At 41.3% G+C, this 20,336-nt stretch overlaps 1 protein-coding gene across 2 annotated transcripts in view; it reads left to right on the top strand.

Moving 5' to 3' along the window:
* Positions 1-2,862: 2,862 nt before the first annotated feature.
* Positions 2,863-20,336, top strand: part of sdccag8 (SHH signaling and ciliogenesis regulator sdccag8) — a 51,526-nt gene continuing 34,052 nt past the window's right edge. Inside the window, exons 1-13 of one of the 2 annotated variants that reach the window (XM_085427624.1) lie at positions 2,863-3,154; positions 4,122-4,283; positions 5,341-5,426; positions 5,880-5,978; positions 6,077-6,202; positions 6,644-6,736; positions 6,984-7,048; positions 7,753-7,953; positions 8,099-8,237; positions 8,563-8,715; positions 9,087-9,221; positions 10,130-10,246; positions 11,137-11,279. In XM_085427624.1, the coding sequence (XP_085283750.1) occupies positions 3,088-3,154; positions 4,122-4,283; positions 5,341-5,426; positions 5,880-5,978; positions 6,077-6,202; positions 6,644-6,736; positions 6,984-7,048; positions 7,753-7,953; positions 8,099-8,237; positions 8,563-8,715; positions 9,087-9,221; positions 10,130-10,246; positions 11,137-11,279 (1,586 nt within the window). In that variant the 5' untranslated portion in view covers positions 2,863-3,087. Of the gene's footprint in view, positions 3,228-4,121; positions 4,284-5,340; positions 5,427-5,879; positions 5,979-6,076; positions 6,203-6,643; positions 6,737-6,983; positions 7,049-7,752; positions 7,954-8,098; positions 8,238-8,562; positions 8,716-9,086; positions 9,222-10,129; positions 10,247-11,136; positions 11,280-20,336 lie in introns of both variants that reach the window. The other variant, XM_085427625.1, reaches the window with a different exon arrangement.

Genomic DNA, 20,336 nt, shown 5'->3' on the forward strand with positions numbered 1-20,336 from the left:
CAGGGATATGGCTCTTCAGAACCAGAGGCATCTGCTAAAGAGGTGTGAATTTATGTCATTCCGAATAACTGGTCACTGGTTATGTGTCTAAAACCCGCAGTGCTAAAATAGACAAGCATTCAAATTTGTACTTTTTTAATCTATCCACCAGTGGATAGATTAATCTATAAGAAAGCACCACTTTTTTATAAGGTAATCATACCTGTAGAACGAAATTATCCTAATCAGCCAAGTAACTTGTAACTACAACTATCCAATATAGATAGTGGAACGAAATGGTTACAGTAGCACTCTGTGCAGTAGTGAAAAAGGTGAGTCATTACCAGAACTTCCTTAAAAAGGCAGTGAAAGAGGAGCTTTGGTGCACTTGGAAGTTTGGTGACCTTCTAGTTGTAGCCTCTTTATCAAGCCGTTACAAACTCTCAAATATGTAACTACAAGGATTATACAAGAAAAGTTTTCATCTTGACGTTTGTGGTATTTCGCAAGACTGCAAAACGCCCTGATTTACACAGGAAAAAAAACAGCTGCCCAAACTCTGTGTTTAAGCTGTCATCAATAAAATAAGAATGAAAATGTCAAACCAAGATCGCTGCACAATGTCTGTTCATGAATGAATCTGACTCACTGCCTCTTCTTTTGAAAAGTGACATGTCGCAAAACTCAAAAGTACAGCTGAAGCTCATTCGACAGGAAGTTATCTGCTGTTGTGCAATAGGAAGAGGGTGTATCCATGGTTACCTTTGTCTGACCCTTTTGTAACAGCAGCAAACAAAACACGCCCATTCACCCTAACAGTATCACATAAACACCCACCAACTGAGGTTTTTTTTTTTTGGCCCATTTAAAACTCTCAAGTACTGTAAAATTCCTGGAAACTGAGGCGGGATTCAGATTCGGGTTATAGAGTGAGGTGAAATACTCAGAACACAGTTTGTTTGACTGATTATCAATGCCATTCTCAGGCTCTTCACATAAACCATTAAAATTATTATTTAAGTAGTATATAAAGTACAATTTGTACATGCCACATGAAGTATGATCTAACCCTGTTTATTTGGCATTCATAAGCTGAAAAAAAAAGCCACAGATAAGGGAACACTTAAAGTGTTTGCTCATTCATTTGTTAACTATGTATGGTATTTAACCCTGGAGAACCCATGGGGTCAAATTTGACCCCATGGTTTCCCTAGTAAACCAATGGGGTCGGATCTGACCCCATGGGTTCTCCAGGGTTAAAAGTAAATTAATAAGTTACCAATAAAATATCACAGGTGTAAAATTCACAGTATATACAGAGAGGTGTCAGTATCAGAATTGTCCTTCATATAAATGTGCTTTGTCCTAACCAGCCTGATTAATGGTAGCTTAAAATAAATGTTTCTAACTGAAAGCTAGATTTGCTCATTCAGATTTCCTCTGTGCTTTCAGCCACATCTCATGACTGTCATTCGTGAACAGACTTAAACATGTTACTGTAAATATTCAAGTAAGTTTTGATTACCAGTAAAAATATAAAACAAACACATACATGTGCTGTATTTACATTTCCTGTTATTAAAATGCTTAATGTGATATAGCTGTGTTACATTTCACCCCCAATTACCTCATACATGACAAATGCAGTAAAGGATATCTAAAAATGATCTCATTTTGGTTTACAGCTATATTAGAGTCCTTCATAAGCTACTTATTTTCATATAGGAAGTAAAAGTGTTACAGATGTACATCTGTGAAATTTCCACAGTTTCATAACCCAAAGTCCTGTGTTATAAAAGTAATTCTGAGTAATCCAACAGGCGGTCTCACAGTTATTAATCTTTCTAATCTAGGATCTCTAATCCTATCATTGTGTGTAAGTATGTGTATGCTTGTAGGAGTGCTCAACAGTGCGTCACTGGACTGTCTAGATGCCAATGATAAAAGAAGTGAAACCGATGGGCTACAGATCACAGCAAAACACCATGCAGCAGGTCATTAACCTTGCCGTTTCAGGTCTCTTAACTTTCCCTAAGGTGATTTTAGCTGAACAAAATAAACTGCATTTAACTATTTTGGTTGTTTATATTTTCATCTACATCATAGTCTCCACTGCAGCAGTAATTTCCCCCACAGAGATGATTAAACGTTTTATTTTATGACATCTAACAAGGGAGTTGTCTTAACATCACAACATATACTTAGTCACGTTTATATTTCTTTCTAAAAGAGCAATAAGGGATTTTTGCACTGATAGACAGCTCTAAAATGTTTGCATAACTGAGGCAGTTGTCGTTCAGGAGACAGAGTCGGTCGTCTGTCAACTGGAATATCATATGTGTAAACTGGTTTGAGTCTCAGCCTCCAGTCTACATATTCAGTATCCTGGGCAAGATAGTGAACCCTAAGTTACCCCTAGTGCATCCACTAAATTGCGAGTGTGCCAATGTTGTGTTAAAAGTCCTTAGGTGTAGAAAAAAAGGAACTTATATGAATATGTGTGTGAATGAGGCTTCTAGTAAGAAAGTGCTATAAAGATACCAAACCATTTAAAACAAAACTCCCTATAATTACTGAGAAAATACATGAATGGACAATAAGAAATAAAGGTATACTACTTTAAAATATGGAGTATTTGGTGTTTATAAATACCAAGGAAGGTAGTTTAACATTAAGTGTTGCCTACTGGCGTCGATTAAAACATTTCTGTAATCTCACAACTGGGTTTAGGGAATTAAAAAAAACAAAAAACAAAAAACGTTTCGTCTTTAAGCGCTCGCATTTGTATCATGACTACAAAAAACAACTACAATTCCCATCAGCTACGTGTGTTTACGGAAGCCTGACCCGTAAGCTAATGGTTGCCTCGTTTTGTTTTTAGGGTACAAGCTGATGTGATTTCTCGCAGGGGCGGTGACGTAAAATCTAAAATTCACTACTTAAAGGGAACTGTTCTCGGGCGATACTGGTTAATGAACTAAGCACAGCTCCATTGGGATTTGACGACCGTTACGTCGTGCTCGATGTGATGGTTGTTGCTTTGATTGTTGTACGTAGCCTAGCATGTTTCCTTAGTTAACAGTGCGATTTAACGACGATTAAACATCCATGAAACCGACAGACTCGGATGAAGATGAAGCAGAGCACCCAAGCTCCATGCAGAAGGAGCTGAGGCGTATGTTAATGTTTTGTCGTGCTACGTTTGCTAACCTGTTTGAATGGGCAGCTCAAGAGAGCGTCGTTGGATGGTTAGTTAGCACATAGTAAGATGAAACCGACTTGGTGTATTAAATTTATGCCGCCAGAGCCCAATAGAGCATTATCTCTATAGGTATGTTACCGAAAAGAACTATTATTGGTGGAAAAGTACAGGTGACAGGCACATGACTGCCACCTGTTGCTGCTGGGGCAGCAGATGAGGACACTTCACAGAACATAAGTGTCAATGCAATCTTAAACCAAAAGAAAACACAAGCTGACAATAAAATGAAGCTTCAGATTCTGAATCCAGGCGCTCAAAGTGCAGCTAAAAAGGAGACATGATCTCATGTGAACCGGACCAGGGAAACTGCCCTTTCTGCCAGTGTACAGAAGTTTAACTACATATTTAATCCCCGAGATTTGTTAGCATGACTCTTTGGGCTGAAAGTCAAAGAACTAAATGTGTAAAATTGCAGAAATCTAAATTTTAATTACTTTGGTGTAGTATGAATGACCATGGAGGAGGTCTTTATCAGTATGAAAACTTGTGAAAATACAATTAAAAGTCCAAGATTTCTGTTCTCCTTCTCCTTTCCAAAGCCATTTAGTGGGCCAGTTTGAAGCCTTTGCTGGGCCGATTCTGGACCCCGGGCCTTATGATTGGCACCACTGCTCTAAAGCTTTCATTTTAGGATGCATTGCCTGCCCTAAGCAAAATAAAAGCTTTGCATTATTTGGCTTCTGATTGGCTAAAATAAATAGGTGAAATTGAGATTGTACAGCTTAGTTTTTGTGCAAGTGCCACCTGCTTACCTTCGTGAACACAACACTGGTGGTGTATTTGTTTGCTGTATAGACATGACTTCTTTGGTTGTCTGTGCATTTCATCAAATAAATGATATACTATGTTACACTGGCATCTATGTGTATGCTGAATTCAGAGCGGGCCAACCAAAGCATCCAGCATCTGAGCAGTGCTCCGCTGCAGCTGGACCCTGATGGAGATGAGGTGGAGGAGGTCAGAGGTGGTGATGAAGACCATTATACAACCATGGCCGAAGAGGACAAGGCTGCATGGAACCAAAAGTCACAGAGTGAAGCAGGTGACTGATTGAATACATAGAAAGTTGATTCTGTTCACTTGTAAACTGACCTTACACCAACCAAGTAACTTTTTCTGCAGACTGCAGGCTTTCTCAACCTTATAAACAGTATAGTTGCATAATGACAGAAATTGGCGCAACTGACTAACAATGTGCAATGAGCTCAGTCCCGTGATTGTTAATATGCCAACTGTCATGACCACTGATCAGTGAGGAGTGGCTAAAGCATTGCAAGATTGTGAAAGATGTACTCTTAGGCCTCCTCCAGTGTTAAAAAATGGTCACCTCTCTTTTTACTTCCTACCAGCCTGGGATGCAAACTTCCTCAACATTGAAAGATTGGGCAGTACCCTGTAGGTATAATTACATGCAGTCTTGGCTTGACAAACTGAATATTCTGTGTTGTCCCGTCTGCCAGTGGTTGTTTGGGTTCTCTGATAATGTATAATTTACTGCAGTCGTCTTGGCAGCTGCATGTACTGTATTACTGTGTCTGTTCTGGGGCACCCGATCATTGAGGTGGACCACTTTTTGATGGATCATCTTTTGGTGTTTCAAACCACAGAGACATGGTGTTTTGAAAAAAGAAAAATGCATCTCAGCTGTTCTGATACTCCCGAAACATAAGAGATCAGATTGTTTCCTTAGGCAGCAGTTGTCCTTCTTCTCTCCTGGATCGCTCATAGCATTCTTCCCATCTTTGACTAACCAACCTGTGATAACCACATTTTAATAAGGAGCTCTTTGATATGACGTTCTTTTGCTTCCCTAGCTGCTGTGTATGTGGGGATGGTGTTTGCTCTAAAAAGAACCACAATGGTGCTAAATTATGCACTTGTACTGCTTATAAGGCTGGGAAACGTGCAGTCAGCTGAGACCGAAGAAGTTACTTGGATGAGTGATGAAATGTTTCTGATTAGTTGTAAGTCGGTTATGTGATAAAACTCAGCCCTTACAGTGGGGTATCGTGAGATTTCCCCTCTCAGTCTTTTTACACAAAGTTTAAATAAAGTGTTTATGTGTTTGTGTACATACTTATTTCTTATGTCTTTTGTAGTTAATCAGCTGAAGAGCCTTCTGCTGAAGCAGGGCAGAGAAATTCCCACACCTGTCTCCCCTTCCAAGAAACAGTCTCCATCCAAGGTAGAATGAGCAGTTGTGCATGGTTTAACATTTAAATGCGTTAGATCTGACGAAGGCCTGTTACAGAACTGATACTCAGATTAGGAGCAATTCTCCATACTTGAATGTACCATGGTTTTATAGTTCACTAAAATGAAAGAAAAAACTAAAAGTAAGTGTGAAAACTAAGTGAAATAAACTAAAAATAAACAGGAAAGGCCCTCAGTTTTAGTTTTTGTCATTCTAGCAAGCATCAGGAAGCCTTGTAAATTTGTTAAAATTTGTCACAGACTCACTTTCTAATAATAAAAAAGTAAAATTAAAAAAAAATGTGCTAAAAGTGAAATGTGCAAAGCCGCTTTGAAAACAAATGAAAGCTAAACTGAAATAAAATGGAATTAAAACTGACTTCACTTGCGGCTCTTCTGTGTTTTGGCTTTTATTTTTTACTCTTCTTTCCCTTTTGCATGGCAGGAGGGGATGTCCAGTTTACCTGCCTTTCAGGATTTGGTTCCTGTATTTCACAATTCAGAATACATCCAACATCTGGAAGCTGAGGTTAAATTCTGTAAGGTCTGTGTGCACAAATGTACGTGTGTGGGCGCGTCCTTCATTCCCAGTGTGCTAATGTGAACGGATGTTAATCGGCTTCTCTGTTTGTGTGACTTCAGGAGGAGCTGCAGGGAATGAAACAGCGGATCAGAGTAGTGGTGGTGGAAAATGAGAAGTTACGTTCAGAACTGAAAGCCGAAGCTGTGGATGAATCCCTAAAAGATTACACGATCCGAAACTCCACGGTAATTTGTGCGTGTGTGAAAATCATTGGTTTGATTTTTGTGTGTGTGAAAATGGTAATGCGTGTAACAATGAAGGCACCTATAGTACAAACATAATAATGAGAGGAATAAAAAAGACTGAGGTTACCTTATGGCTCAGTCACACTTAAATAAAAATAGGACGGTCATTTCTTTGCAGCTTTGACACTCCAGCTTTGACAACAGCGACTGAGGCTTGAGGCTTGCATTAATCGTAGTCATGCTATGGTCTCCAAACGCTGTTTTCTTATTATATTGTGACTGTTGCATTAGTCATTTTTCTCTGGACACTTTCAGTAGAGAGACACTAGAATATAAAGTTAACGTAGCAAAGTTTTTATAGTTCAACAGGCTGAATTTAAGCATCATAAAAGCATCTTTCAAATTAAAGATTTGGTCACCCGTTCCAATTTTTTTCCTCAGATGAATGAAGTCATCGACAACAGCCACGTAGCCTCCATTCGAGACCACAGTGTGCTACAGAAAGAAGAACACAACACATGGAAAAATGAGCTGGTAGGAAAGATGAGTCTCTACTGGTTGCCGTTCGGTTCTCTTTTACCTCAGTGTTCATCAGATTTTATGCGTCACAATAATGCACAATGGTCCCAGATTGTATTTTAAGATTGGTCTTTTTGCTAATTTCCTCCAATAAAACTTTAACAGTAGAAACATGAATTCTGTTTTTTAGTACATTTTTAAAGGAAGCTGTTGCAATAAATTAAATTTCATCCAGTTAGATTCAGATGTTTGTGCTCATCAGGAAAAACTGAAGGTGATCTACCAGGCCCAGATGGAAAGCTTGGAGGCCCAGGTCATCTCTCTCAGGTTAGTTCTTTGCGGCATCAAACGAGCAGAAACTCATCTGGGTCATTCCTTGAAGAAAAGGTCAGTTCCTCCCACTGACGCCCTCAGAGTCTGCAGATTGTTTTTTGTTTAGTCACTTTAGTATTTTAATGATACCCTGGAAAAAATGTTTATTTTGTACTAAATATTTTCCAAGTTAAAAGTGCAGAGGAGTTGGTTAAAAACAAAATGCTCATTTTTTCAAGTTATTGTCTTCTTGTTTTTTTTTGAGCTCAACATAAAATGTTCAGGGCTGAGAAAGACATTTATGCTCTATTTAAAACTGCAACCAGATCAAGTGGACACCCACTCAGTGTCACAGTGCAAAACACAAAACGTTTTTGTTCAGCATGAGTTTTTCAATAACCAACTTTGAGCATCAACATATAGTTTCAATAACCAAACTATTATTTGCTGTCAATGACGCGGTGTCACAGAAACATTCTGACCTGAATTTTTTTTTATGTCTTCTGGTAATTCACTGGAGAAAAATGTAAAAAGTCCATTTCTTGTAGGCTGGTCAAAATAAGTCATAGCTTACCTACATTTTTATACCAAGCCCATCTCTGATCCCCTCCGTTTCAAAACCTTAGTCATTTTTAACCCTAGCAAATGTACCTTATGTCTGTAAAAATGAGTTATCTTTAATTCTTTTTAGAACACTTTTCCTTCTCTGATATTTTCAGAAAGGATCTGTCAGTCAGTCAGAAGGAGTGCGAGGAGGTGAAGCTTCGCCTGAGACACAGGGAGAAGCAGGCCGCAGATGCACTGAAGGCTGATGGAGCTCCTCGTGTGGCAGGATTGTGCCTGAAGTGTGCACAGCACGAAGCTGTGTTGGCTGGGACTCACACAAACCTGCATGTCCAGGCTATTGACAGGCTCACAAAGTCAGTGGTAACAAATGCTTCCTGCAGAATCAATCAGACGTTAGCAGCAGCATACTGACTGCGTAAACCATAGCATTAGTTTAGACTTAGTTAAGTGTACCATCCAGATTCTGCTTTTAATTCCTTTTTGTCTGATTTTTCTCAGAGAGCGTGATGAGTTACTGGTGGCTCTGCGTGCTGTGAGGGCCAGTCAGCAAGAGACACAACAGAGGGAGTGGTCAGCCTGTCTCCAGGTCAAACAGGCTGTGGAGATGGCGGAGGAAGCAAACCTGCAGAAAGCTAGGGTCAGAGAAACATCCTCACACACAACTTTCCAGCTGACCGCCATCTTTGCTTAATACAGTTAATATTTAGAATGCATTGCATTTGTTAATGCTCAGATTTACCTATTTATAAGCTACACACACTGTATACATATACAGTACAAGCTTATGGGAATACCACTATCATATACATCCACTAGAGGGTGCTCAAACATTGCCTTGAAATTAAGGACATATTCAGCTTTCATATGTTCTTCAACCTCGGTGTTGACTCACAACATCATTTTTTGTTTTCTTTACAGCTGGTTATTACTCTGTTAACCCTTCTGTTTTTGTACACATGCAGGTGGAGGTGCAGTGCGAGCAGTTGTCCAGGGAGCTGGCTCGACAGAGAGAACAGCTCGACCGAGACGCACACGGTTTGCAGCAGAGACTGGCTGAGGCCAGAGAGGAGGGCCGAGCAGAGGCCCGCAAACAAAAAGAGGAGCTGACGAATATAGTTAGTCTTACTTTTCATGTACATGATTATTAGTCGCAGAATTGGGAAATTCACAGAAGAAGTGGATTACAGAAGAATGAGTCTGTTCATTTGCCTGTAAAATACTGTAAATAACTATATTAACAGACAAATTTAAAAAAATACTCTTTTAATGAAACATTAAGTAGTAAAAAGTAGGAAATTGAATCATTGCTGTTTGCTTTTGCAGTAGCTATTGTATATTTCTTGTACTTAGAGTTTATGTCTGTTATGTTTTGTACGGTAATGATACCCTAAAAAAAATGTTTGTATTTGCAGGACATTTTACTTGAATTCTGAGTGACGCTGCAGTGAAATGGCCACTGAAATGGTGTACTGTGTTTGTCTGTCAGGTGTCTGGCCTTTCCCAGCGTGTCGCTGAGTTGGAAGGACAGCTAGACAGAGCTCTCAGAGACAAGAGTTCACTGACCAGTCAGCTGGAGGACACTCTCCGCACACTTACCAGCCAGGAACAAGAAAACACAAAGGTATCGGATGCTGTTTGCGCAAGAAAACTTTGTGTCAGTATGTCTTCTTATTTCTTATTGATGGCATGATGAGCATTTCAAATAAGCATGAGCCAGCGTTTGTCTTTAGAAGTGTGGGATTGAAAAAGCAAAAAGCTCTTTTGTTGTTGTTTAAAAAAGTAGAACTATTAATTTTAAGGACCCACATGCTTCACTATCTGCTTGCATTTAATTTCTAAATCCACTGGATGGCAGCAAAAGATAATCTATTCCAACTTTATATTCAGTTTTTGAACACGTAAATGCAAGAGCATATTTTTCTTTCATTAATATTTGTATTTATTTTGAACAATTCAAGAACACAAACAAAAACAAAAATAAACCAAGTGAATCGAAAGAAAAAGCGAACAGCAATCTGCTCCTCTCAATCGACACATGGCAACCCACAGGCTGAAAAAGACTTCAGAAAAAGACAAACAAAGTGTGTGGGTTCACACAAAATTCAACCCTCATATCATTTTACAAATCTTAAAAAAATAAAACTTAGTTTACAACAAACAGCCAGATTCAAATCTTTCTAATAATTCAAAGAGATTCTCAAAACTTTTCAAATGCGTCTTATTTGTGTTTGTTTCTTAATCCTTCTAGGGGAGGATTGGAGATTAAACATCACAGTGCTTTTATATTTTTGGTGAAAGACTGAATTAGTAGGTGCTTTTAGGGATGATGAAATGTGAAACTAGTCAAATACACGAGTGTAAAAACATTGAGCCTGGGAACGAGACAGTCTGATGATTTAGATGGGTGATTTTCAAAGTAAGGACATGATAGGATAATAAAAAGAAAATCAATAAATGATGAAGCATTGAATGTGACATACTTGTTAATTAAAAGACCGCCTTTGTTTAATGAGGACTATTCATCTATAGGTATGTGTGGATCTGAGATATCAGCTCAGCCAGGCCGCGCTGAAGAAACAGGAGGCTGAACGAGAGCTCAGAGAGCTCAACGCCAAGACCAGCAGACGGATGGAAAAGGCAGCACAGGTATGTGCCGATGTATTGATTAGTTAGGATTTATTTGATATTTGTTTAAGTCGGCTACAGACCCAGTATTTTGTAGAGTTGATTGTTTCATAAATAGTCTTTATTTTTCTTTTTTTGAGGGTCTGCAATGAAGCATAGCAAGCAAAATGAGTATTAAAACTCAAATTTTCCAAATTATTCTCAAGTTATTTGCACAAGCATCAATTATCCAAACTGTTAAAGGAACAGTTCACACCAAAATCAAATTTGCATACTTTTCCTTCAGCCTTTAGTGATATTAAGTGATAGAGATTGTTTTGGTGTGAACCTTTCCACTGTAGAAATGACAGCCTTCTTTTGAATATAATACAGCTAAATGACATTTTCCTTGTGGTGCTCAAAGCCCCACGGCATTGGCATTAACTTCTCTTTACAGAAGTCATGACCTGGCTACTAAAAGAAAGCTGACAGATGCACCACTCTACATGAGGAAGTATTGGTAGTAGTTTGGGATAACTCTGTCATGATTTCTAGAAATATATTTTATGTCTTTTAAGTGTATTTCGTGTGCTTTGAGCACCACAAGGCAAATGCCATAAAGAAGTCAGACATTGCTACACACCTCAAAAACTGGACAAGACGCACCAAAACAATCTATATGACTAAATGGCATTAAAGGTTCTGATTGATTTTGGGGTGAACTGTCCCTTTAAATTTAAATAATGAATGCAGGATATTCTGTGTTTCCATTTTGAGGTTCAGAAGATCAAACCTGACGTCCTTTTTTTGTCCTGCTCAGTTTTTACATGTTATTGTAACCAGGCTTTAATGTTTTGTTCATCTGAGGGCACAGGGTGGGTTGTTGTGAAAGATTTCCTCACCTCCTCTCTTCTTCCATCTCTGCGGGACAGGAAGTGGAAAGGCTGAGCTCAGAGCTGGTTGGCTGTCGGCAGCATCTGGAGGCGGTCCAAAAGGATGGGAGCCAATGGCAGGCCGAAGCCCTGAGCCTAGCAGAACAGCTGGCAAATGCCCAGCGCCAACTGCACCTCACCAGGTAGTACCTAATCCTATTATACATGCCACCACACTCACACACACACAGTGCTCCCCTCTGTCCAGCTCCTGCCCAGCTCAGCCCAGTCCAGTCCAGTTCAGATCAGCACACCAACTGTACCGCACCAGGTAACAGCTAATCCTATTATACAAACCACACACACATAAACACACATGCGCGCCGCTGTGCCATGGTCCCGATACCAACTGGACCTCACTAGGTCACCTCTAATCCTGTTAAGCATGCCACAACATAATGCAACACAACACAACACACACACACTGCCCACTCTGTGCCACCAGGCCAGTGCCCAACCCAGCAACAGCTCCAACAGAGCCAAAATGGCGCCTGAGCCTTTCTTCTGTCCCTGGCGCACACACACACACAACAGTGCGGCTGATGGTCACTGGACAGCCTGGCCTCAGTGCCACCTGCCAGTGCCCTGCACCCGTCCTCACAACGGGCACTACCGGCACCCCTCCATTATCTTTCTATCTATTTTTGCACCATTCTGTCCTGCTTTTTCCAGCATCTCTATATCAAGACCTCTGATATTCTTTATGATTTCATCCCACCTATTTGGGCATAGATTCATATTTACTGCCACCTGCTCTTTTGTCCTTATCTGGCCTTTCTGTCTCCTCTTTAATTGAAACTAATCTCCCCTGTAACGTTATCCTATCGCCGTCCTCCCTTTGACGTTATTCTTTCTTTCCTTTCTTACTACGATCTTGTCTTTTTCTTCCCTCTGTCCCTCCTGTCATCCTCTGGCTGCTTTTTCCTTCCACACCATTCACCGCCAAGGCCACGCCAGCCAATGCCAGCCGCTCAGGGCACTCTCTCACCCCCGCTGCCCAAAGCCGAGGTGTTTGAGATGGGCACAGATGTGGTGGCGGTGTCCCGTGGTGCTGGAGGCTGCGGGATGCAAGTTTGTGCAATCTAAGTGTGTATATGTGTGTCTGGTTTAAGTGTGTGTGTCCACTGCTGCTTCTGGCTCTGATCTGTGTTTAAGTGTGTTTGTCTGTCAGCTGGCCAGCATTTACACACTGGTTTCATGACTGGCTGCTGTGTGTTTTTTGTTTTTTTTAAAAAGATGATGTAATGAGCGTGTGTGCGTGCGTGCACACGTGTGTGCATTTTGCAGCCAGCTGTGGAGAATGACATGCATATTAATGTGGCTACATGATGACTTTGACCTGTACTAGAGGAGCTACTGGACGAAACCATTTTACTGCCATGTGTGCGCCTGTATGTGCATGAGAGAGTTTATAGTTTTATCTGTCCTCAGTTGCATACTAGATGTTTGACAGCTGTTGACTTGGCTAAGCATGTAGCCATTCAGATTCAATTTTGGTCATTAGCAGTGAAAACCACTTCTGATAGAGATTTAATATGGCTGCTTCTTTTTTTTAAACAGTTTTAGATGAGAAGAAGTCTTAAGTCTTTGCACACAGTAACACCTTTAGTCACATTTAAAGGCAAAAGAGTATAAGAGTATAAAAATGATTAATACCCATAACCGCCCCTGGTTTTAAGCTTGGATGGTTCCATAATAGTGCGGTGGTTTGCACATTTTTCTGACAGCTGAAAGATTCCTGGTTTGACGCTGAAAGGAGACACAATGAAACCTGTGGAGCTACCTGCTATGACGACTCTCCCGTGAATAAGGCAGCAGCTGAAAGTTGCTTTTTATAGCAGCTGGCTGACAGTTGATTTCCACTTCTGCTGTAAATCTTTGTTGATTCTACAATGTAACCAATGCAAGTGGCCTTCTGCAATGTGTTTATTATCTTGTGGTTGTGGCTCAGTGTTTTAAATGCAGTGCTACCCAAAAATCCTGGGAGATTTTCCCCCTTTTTTGTACATTCCCACTCCCAATAGTTTGGCAGTCTCCCCTCAAGAATTTGACCACATCTGTAAGTACTAATATTAAGGCTATGATTGTAATTTCTCATGTTTAGATGATAATTCTTATTCTTTCTCTGATTCATTCAGAAACTGCAGTGAAAAATAGCTAGAAACACACACAGGAGGAACACACCTAATAGGCCAATCACAATAGCTGCAGGCTGGGTCGATGTGACGTCTAGTTATAGTTCCATGGAGGTGCATGTCAGGTTAAGGCGTAGTTTAAATGGTAGTTTTTCAGATGTTTCTGCAGTTACAGTTTCCTAACACAGAGGTATCAATCCACCACGAGTTGTTGTGCTGTTACAGTAAATGTTGAACACCGTTTGACTGTACAGACTAAAGGTTTGTCCGTCTGAGATGCACTTTAAAGCAGTTTCAACTCATTACTTTTGATATTTGGTTAATCATTACTCTGAGCTCTGAAGGAAAAAGTCTGCCGAGGACACAGAAAGCTGTCCAGCAGGCCTGTTTCCAAAAAGCAGTTTTCTTAGAAGTGTGCAAAGTCTTAACATCCATACATGGATATGGGATCTCTGTTGATTTAACTGCTTTAGAGAATGGTATATTTCACTCACATCTTAAAGATTCATCAAATTTGTGATGGTAAAAACCAAGTCTTAGCAGTGCAATGGCTCTGCACAAAAATGTATCCATGCAAAGATGGTAGCATACATGCATCGTACACACCTGTTGAAGTTTGGTCAAAGCCTTTGTCCCTCCTCAGCACTGCATTATGTTTGTTTTTTTCTCCCCCCCCCCCCCCCCCCTTTTACTTGTCATGTCCTCATCGCTTTTTTCTTTTGCCATTTCGAAATGAAACAAATAAACCTCAAGCGATTGTGTCTCTCTGCTCTTTCACTAGCTCTGTGTCATTCTCTTTCTGTCCATCTGTGGGCCTTCAGGGGTTATGCAGAGCTACATGTATTTCATTCATAGTCATGCCCTCTGCTGTTGTTCGCTACAGAGCCATCCAAGAGTCTTTGTAGCTTTACTGGGCTGTATTTTTGTTGGTGTGTGTGTGTGTGTGTGTGTTGTTGGAGAGTAAGAGGAGAGGGTGAGATTCACGGTAGCAAGGCTGGAAGGCATTTATATGGCCAGCCTTCGAAGGCAGCTCTTTGATTTTTCTCTTTGCAACTTGCTCGCTCCTCTCTTTCATTCGGTCCACCTCTCGTGGCGCAAATGATCACAGCTCGCCTTCAAACAGGGGGGACATGAAGCGCAGACAGCTTCTGTTTGATTTCTGATAGCCCTACCTTCCTTCCTGATAAACACATACATATAATATGGACACACACACTCGCACACATATTTGTTTGTACAACGGCATCTTTGCAAACGTGCACGCCGATATTCACATCAGTCTAACCCACATGCCTGTACACAAAGACGCAAACACACGCGCTCACACACAGATGCAAGCACGCATCCGGGGGTCCCATGGCGGCTGGTGCGCTGCGCTGTGCTCCAGGATTGGATCATCAGCCAGCTGTGAGTTGGACAGCCCAGGATCTGTCCTAATCCCCGCCACTCTGTTCACATCGCCTCACATGCGCACACACACTCTCCAGTCCCGGCCCCAACCCAGCAGAGGGCTTTACTAAGTTTGTTTTGTTTGTTTGCTCCCGCCTTTCTTCACTTTCTTTCTTTTCTTCTTTCCATGTCTCCATCCGGCCTCATCTCTCCCCGTGTTGTGATCACACATCCCAAAGGCCATAGTGAAAACTGCCCAGCATAACTTCTCTTTCAACACATGCCAGATAGGACTGAGATGTGTGTTTGCATGCGTTAGTGTATCCATGGTTAGTTGAGACCTGTGGGCCTGCATTGTGTTTGAGCCGAGATGAATGTCTGAGGCTCCAGATCTTCCACCGGTTTTGTTATCCCCATGAAATCAAGCATCCATGTTCATTAGGGTGCTTGCTTAGAGATGTAGATGGACCTGGAGCTTCAAACTGCTTCTGTGAATAAGTTTACTTGCGCTCAGTTTTTCCACCTAAAACTTCTGTGTGGAGTCTTCAGCCAGGAAATATCTGAACATGCTGGTCCATATAATCTGTGCCTGTATGTGACAAACACCTGAAGAACGAGTCTTCAGTTGAAATTGTCCTGGCAGCAAATTTGCCGAGGAGGCTGAATAAACCTCTTATGAGAAAATCTGCAGTGATGATTATCTGTGAATATCTGGTTAAAAATCCTATCAGCAAATGTTCATCTTTATGCATTTGGGGTCACAGTTTCCAAAGGTTGATACTGGATAATGCAGAGCGGGCTGTGAGATGGGGAAGGTCTTTTGGGTTTGGATCAGCGTGTCCTGATCTGTTCTTTGGCAGTTGTGCTAAGTGCACCCACTGCAGCAGTATTGCATGCTAACAGTCCTATTTGAAAGAGTCAAATGTTTATGACCCAGGAGGCCACAGTTTGTCTTCCATTAGGACCTTTGTGCTTGGCGCTATGTCTTGTCTTCTCTTCAGTGTGTGAATGTCTGTGTGAATGGGTGGATGACTGGATATGTAAAGCGCTTTGGGGTCTTTAGGGACTAGTAAAGCGCTATATAAATACAGGCCATTTACCATTTTTACCATTCTCTTAAACTTGCTCCTTCATTTGCTTGTGAGGTTTAGGCCCTTAAAAAGTATTAGATTAGGATTAGCTAGAAATATTGGTTTGGGTTAAAACATCCCTCTTCAAAATGATGATAAAATGATGCTTATCCCACAAGTCAAGGGATAAGCATGCAGGTGGAATTGAGAACTAAGTTTTGTACAGTTAGGTCCATATATATTGGGACACTGACGCAAGTTTAGTTTGGTTTTATTTGTTTGATAAAACATATTACAATTATAGTTATATAATGTACATGGATATAATGTGTAGACTCTAAGCTTTCATTTGAGGGTGTCCACATTCAAATTGGATGGAGGGTTTAGGAGTTTCAGCCTCTTAACCTGTGCCACCTTCGTTTTAAAGAGAACAAAAGTAATAGGACAATTGACTCTGTTGTTTCATGGGCACGTGTGGGCAATTCGTTGATTATGTCATTTTAAATTGAGCAGATAAAAAGCCTGGAGTTGATTTCAAGTGTGGTGCTTGCATGTGGAAGAGTTTGCTGTGAACAGACAACGTGCGGTCAAAGAAGCTTCCCATGCAGGTGAACAAGCCATTCTTAAACTGGGAAAACAGGAAAAAAAACACATCAGAGAAATTCCTACAATATTAGGAGTGGCAGAATCTACAGTTTGGTACAGCGGTCCCCAACCCACGGGCCTTGGACCGGTACCAGTCCGTGAGTCGTTTGGTACCGGGCCGCGGGAGTTGAGGCGAAGGTGTGAAATGTATGGTTTTCAGGGTTTTTATCGGTTTTCAGTGTTATTTTGTTATCGTTTTTATCATTAACTCGGTGTCCCTGTCCCGTGGCGCAAAAAAGGTTGGGGACCGCTGGTTTAGTACATCCTGAGAAAGAAAGAAAGCACTGGTGAAAACAAAAAGACCTGGGCGTCCATGGATGACAACAGTGGTGGATGATCGCAGAATCATTTCTATGGTGAAGAGAACAACCAAGAACAACCAGCCAAGTGAACAACACTCTCCAGGAAGTAGGCGTATTAAAGTCTACCATAAAGAGAAGACTGCATGAAAGTAAATACAGAGGATTCACTGCAAGGTGCAAGCCACTCATAAGTCTTCGTAATAAAAAAGCTAGATTGGAAAAACATCTAATATAACTGAACACAGTTTTCAGATCAACCTCTACCAGAATAATGACAAGAAAAAACTATGGAGAAGGTGTGGAACAGCTCATGATCGAAAGCATACCACATCATCTGTAACACACGGCGGAGGCAGTGCAATGGGTTTGGTGTGCATGGCTGCCAGTGGCACTGGGACACTAGTGTTTATTGATGCTGTGACACAGCACAGAAGCAGCTGAGTGAATTCGGAGGTGTTCAGAGACATACTGTCTGCTCAAATCCAGGTAAATGCAGTCAAATTGGTTGGATGACGTTTCATAATACAGATGGATGATGACCCAAAACATACAGCCAAAGCAATCCAGGAGTTTATTAAGGCAAGTAAGTGGATTATTCTTGAATGGCCAAGTCAGTCACCTGGGGCCCGTTCTTCGTACCTCGCTAAGTAGGTTAGCCGGATTAGATTGTTGACGATTTCGCGTGATCCTGGATCAGTCGGTTCCCCGAAGCTCATCCGGGACTTGCTGTCATAGCAACAGAGCCGTAAGCGTAAACCTGCTCGGGAGCAGGTTTACTTTATGTAAACAGGATTAGATCGCGGCCACGCAGGTATGTCTGCGTCATCATACGAAAGCAACAGCGATATTCCACCACTGTTTCACCATAAATAAATAACATCAATGTAACTAAAGACAATGCAGCACCTGATCCATTTATTGATTTCACACAGGTCATTTCCTAAAAAAGGGAAATGTACTATTAACATTCTATTACATGTATGTGATTATTACAGATTTAATTCATATTTCAGAGTAGCAATTGTAAATTACTTCGTGTAATCAAGATGAGAGACCACGGCTATAAAAGCGAAGGTGGATTTGGGAAGCCTGTCGCAGCCATGTCCTGTCCGTTTACGCGAGCCACCCATTGCGGAAGGTGCAAGATTGATAAGGAGAGTCCTCAGAATTCAGCATATATTGCGGGATAGACAGGATCCTTTAGCTCAGCGCGACAGTGTGCTCATAGAGAGATATCGATTTTCCCGTGAGGGTATTATTCACTTAACCAACTTGTTGACGAGGGGGTGCAGGACCACCACCTGTCTTTTTTTCCTCTGCCCTTTTCTTGGTTGCTGTTATAAACAAACAGATTATTCCAGGGTCTCTTTCCAAGAGACTAAAAGCAATATAAGTGATAAATATTACCATTCTGTAGGATATTCTTATATTTCACTTTTACCTGTTCCCATGTTCTAGTGGGTCCTGTCGTGGCTCTAATGTGAAAGAGGATAAAATATAACATATTATAATATAATGTAATATAATATTGGATAATATAGTGTAATATAATAAATCTACCCTACCGCCTACTGGTGTTGGCCAGAGGGGCCGATGGCGCGATATGGCAGCCTGGCTTCTGTCAGTCTGCCCCAGGGCAGCTGTGGCTACAACTGTAGCTGCCTCCACCAGTGTGTGAATGTGAGAGTGACTGAATAGTGGCATTGTAAAGCGCTTTGGGTGCCTTGAAAAGCGCTATATCAATCCACTCCATTATTATTGTTATTATTAAATTACTTACGAGTTTAATTTGTCAGCAACTTCCTGCCAGCCCTCGCTCCTTGCTTTTGCAGCCTTTGCAGTGTTCCCTTGCGTTCTGATTAAACTCTGAAACTCCTGAAATCCCTCACTCAAGAGTTCTTGCTCTGCTGCCGAAAAATACCGAGCCGAGCGCGCTCCGTCGACATTTTCGCCGACCAATCAGAGGGTTGCCGATCAATGTTTCTACTATCGATGCGTGGCCCCTTTTACGACACCCAGTGATGTCACATTACTGCGTCCAGCTGTACTAATCGTCAACAGCAGGTGTGTTCGGGGAACCGGATTAGCGAGCTCACGGTTAGCGCGATGATTTGATCTTGGATGTGTCATTTGATCTTGGATGTAGTAAGCGACGTACGAAGAACGGGCCCCTGGTCTTAACCCAACTGAGCATGCATTTCATTTGCTGAAGACTAAACTTAGGCCCACAAACAAACAGCAACTGAAAGCTGCTGCAGTAAAGGTCTTTGTGTTCAACCCACTGAATCAAAGCTGAAAGTCAACTGCATCTGAGTTGTTTCATTTAAAAAAATTTGTGGTAATGTACAGAACCAAAATTAGGAAAAAGGTTGTCTCTGTTCTGATTAGAGATGGACCGATCCGATATTACGTATCGGTATCGGTCCGATACTGACCTAAATTACTGGATTGGATATCGGAGAGAAATAAAAAATTTAATCCGATCCATTAAATATCACAAAAGCAGCTCACAAAACTTGCGACATGGCATAACTCGGCTCTTAACTGTAGCACGTCGGAGCAGTATGCGTCACACGATAGAGCGGCTGTGGCGTGTGTTGTGGAAGTTTTCCATTAAATAAAGCCTGCAGACGAGCGGTGAGCGGTAGCTAACATTCTTTAATCCAAACACACAAAGAACAGAAAACCAAGTTGGTGGAGAGCCTGCATGACCACGGGGAGACAGTCAGCAGAGTCTCCCTGAGCCTAGTTAAATATCAGTTAAATATCAAAAGGCAGTGCACAGCTGTTTCACACATTAAGGTTCACACTCCCTTGCTACCTCCCAGAGTTCTGGAAGAGACAAAAGACTCTTCTTGTGGAGTGGTCTGCTTCCCCCAACTTCCTTACTACCCCTCCACCATTTGTCTTAATGAATGAGTGTGGAACATGTTTAAATCCAGTGGCACCAAGGCATTGTACAATAAAATAATGTGATTAATACATAAATAAAACAAATTCCTATAACATTGCAAGACCTGTCAGCTGTCTGGTTGAGCATTTGGAGCCTTGCTACCAAACCGGCATTTTATCTCCGAGGAAGTTATCCCAGAGAGAAGTAAAGCAAGTGTGTAAGTTCATCTCTGAATGTTTGTAAAGCATTCCAGCTTTATGCTTAACACCCGATATATGGAGCGACTGCCTCTTCTCTCCCCCTCCCTCTCCTGCTGCTACTTAAATCATGAAACTGATTAATGATCAGCTGATCGGCTTTTCTGTCGCGAGTCCATCTCTCTTGTTTGTTTATCGCCCACTTCGCGCCAGAAAGAGGAAACCAGCGGCTGAACAACAGCTTGATAATCTGTTGTTAGAATTTATTTAATATTACTTTCTACACCAGAATCCTTTTCTACGCAGCTGACGGCTGGTAACTGTGCAGGGGCGGATCTAGCAAAGTTTAGCCAGGGGGGCCATAGGGCATGAACAGGGAAAAGGGGGCACAAAGACATACTTTTCTTTCTTATTCTCATTTAAAATATCTAGCTTTTAATAAACAATTATCTGCATCTTACACCCAAAGTTTTAATCTGATGTAAAATGCATAGAAGTTCATTACTGTATATAGTAACTATTAAGTCTAATACACCCTAGTAAGCTAGTTTTGCTGGGAGTTTGCAACC

Source organism: Rhamphochromis longiceps, linkage group LG13 (assembly GCF_057381845.1).
Source record: "Rhamphochromis longiceps isolate RC_006_pf linkage group LG13, R_longiceps_female_GT1.1, whole genome shotgun sequence".
NCBI lineage: Eukaryota > Metazoa > Chordata > Actinopteri > Cichliformes > Cichlidae > Rhamphochromis > Rhamphochromis longiceps.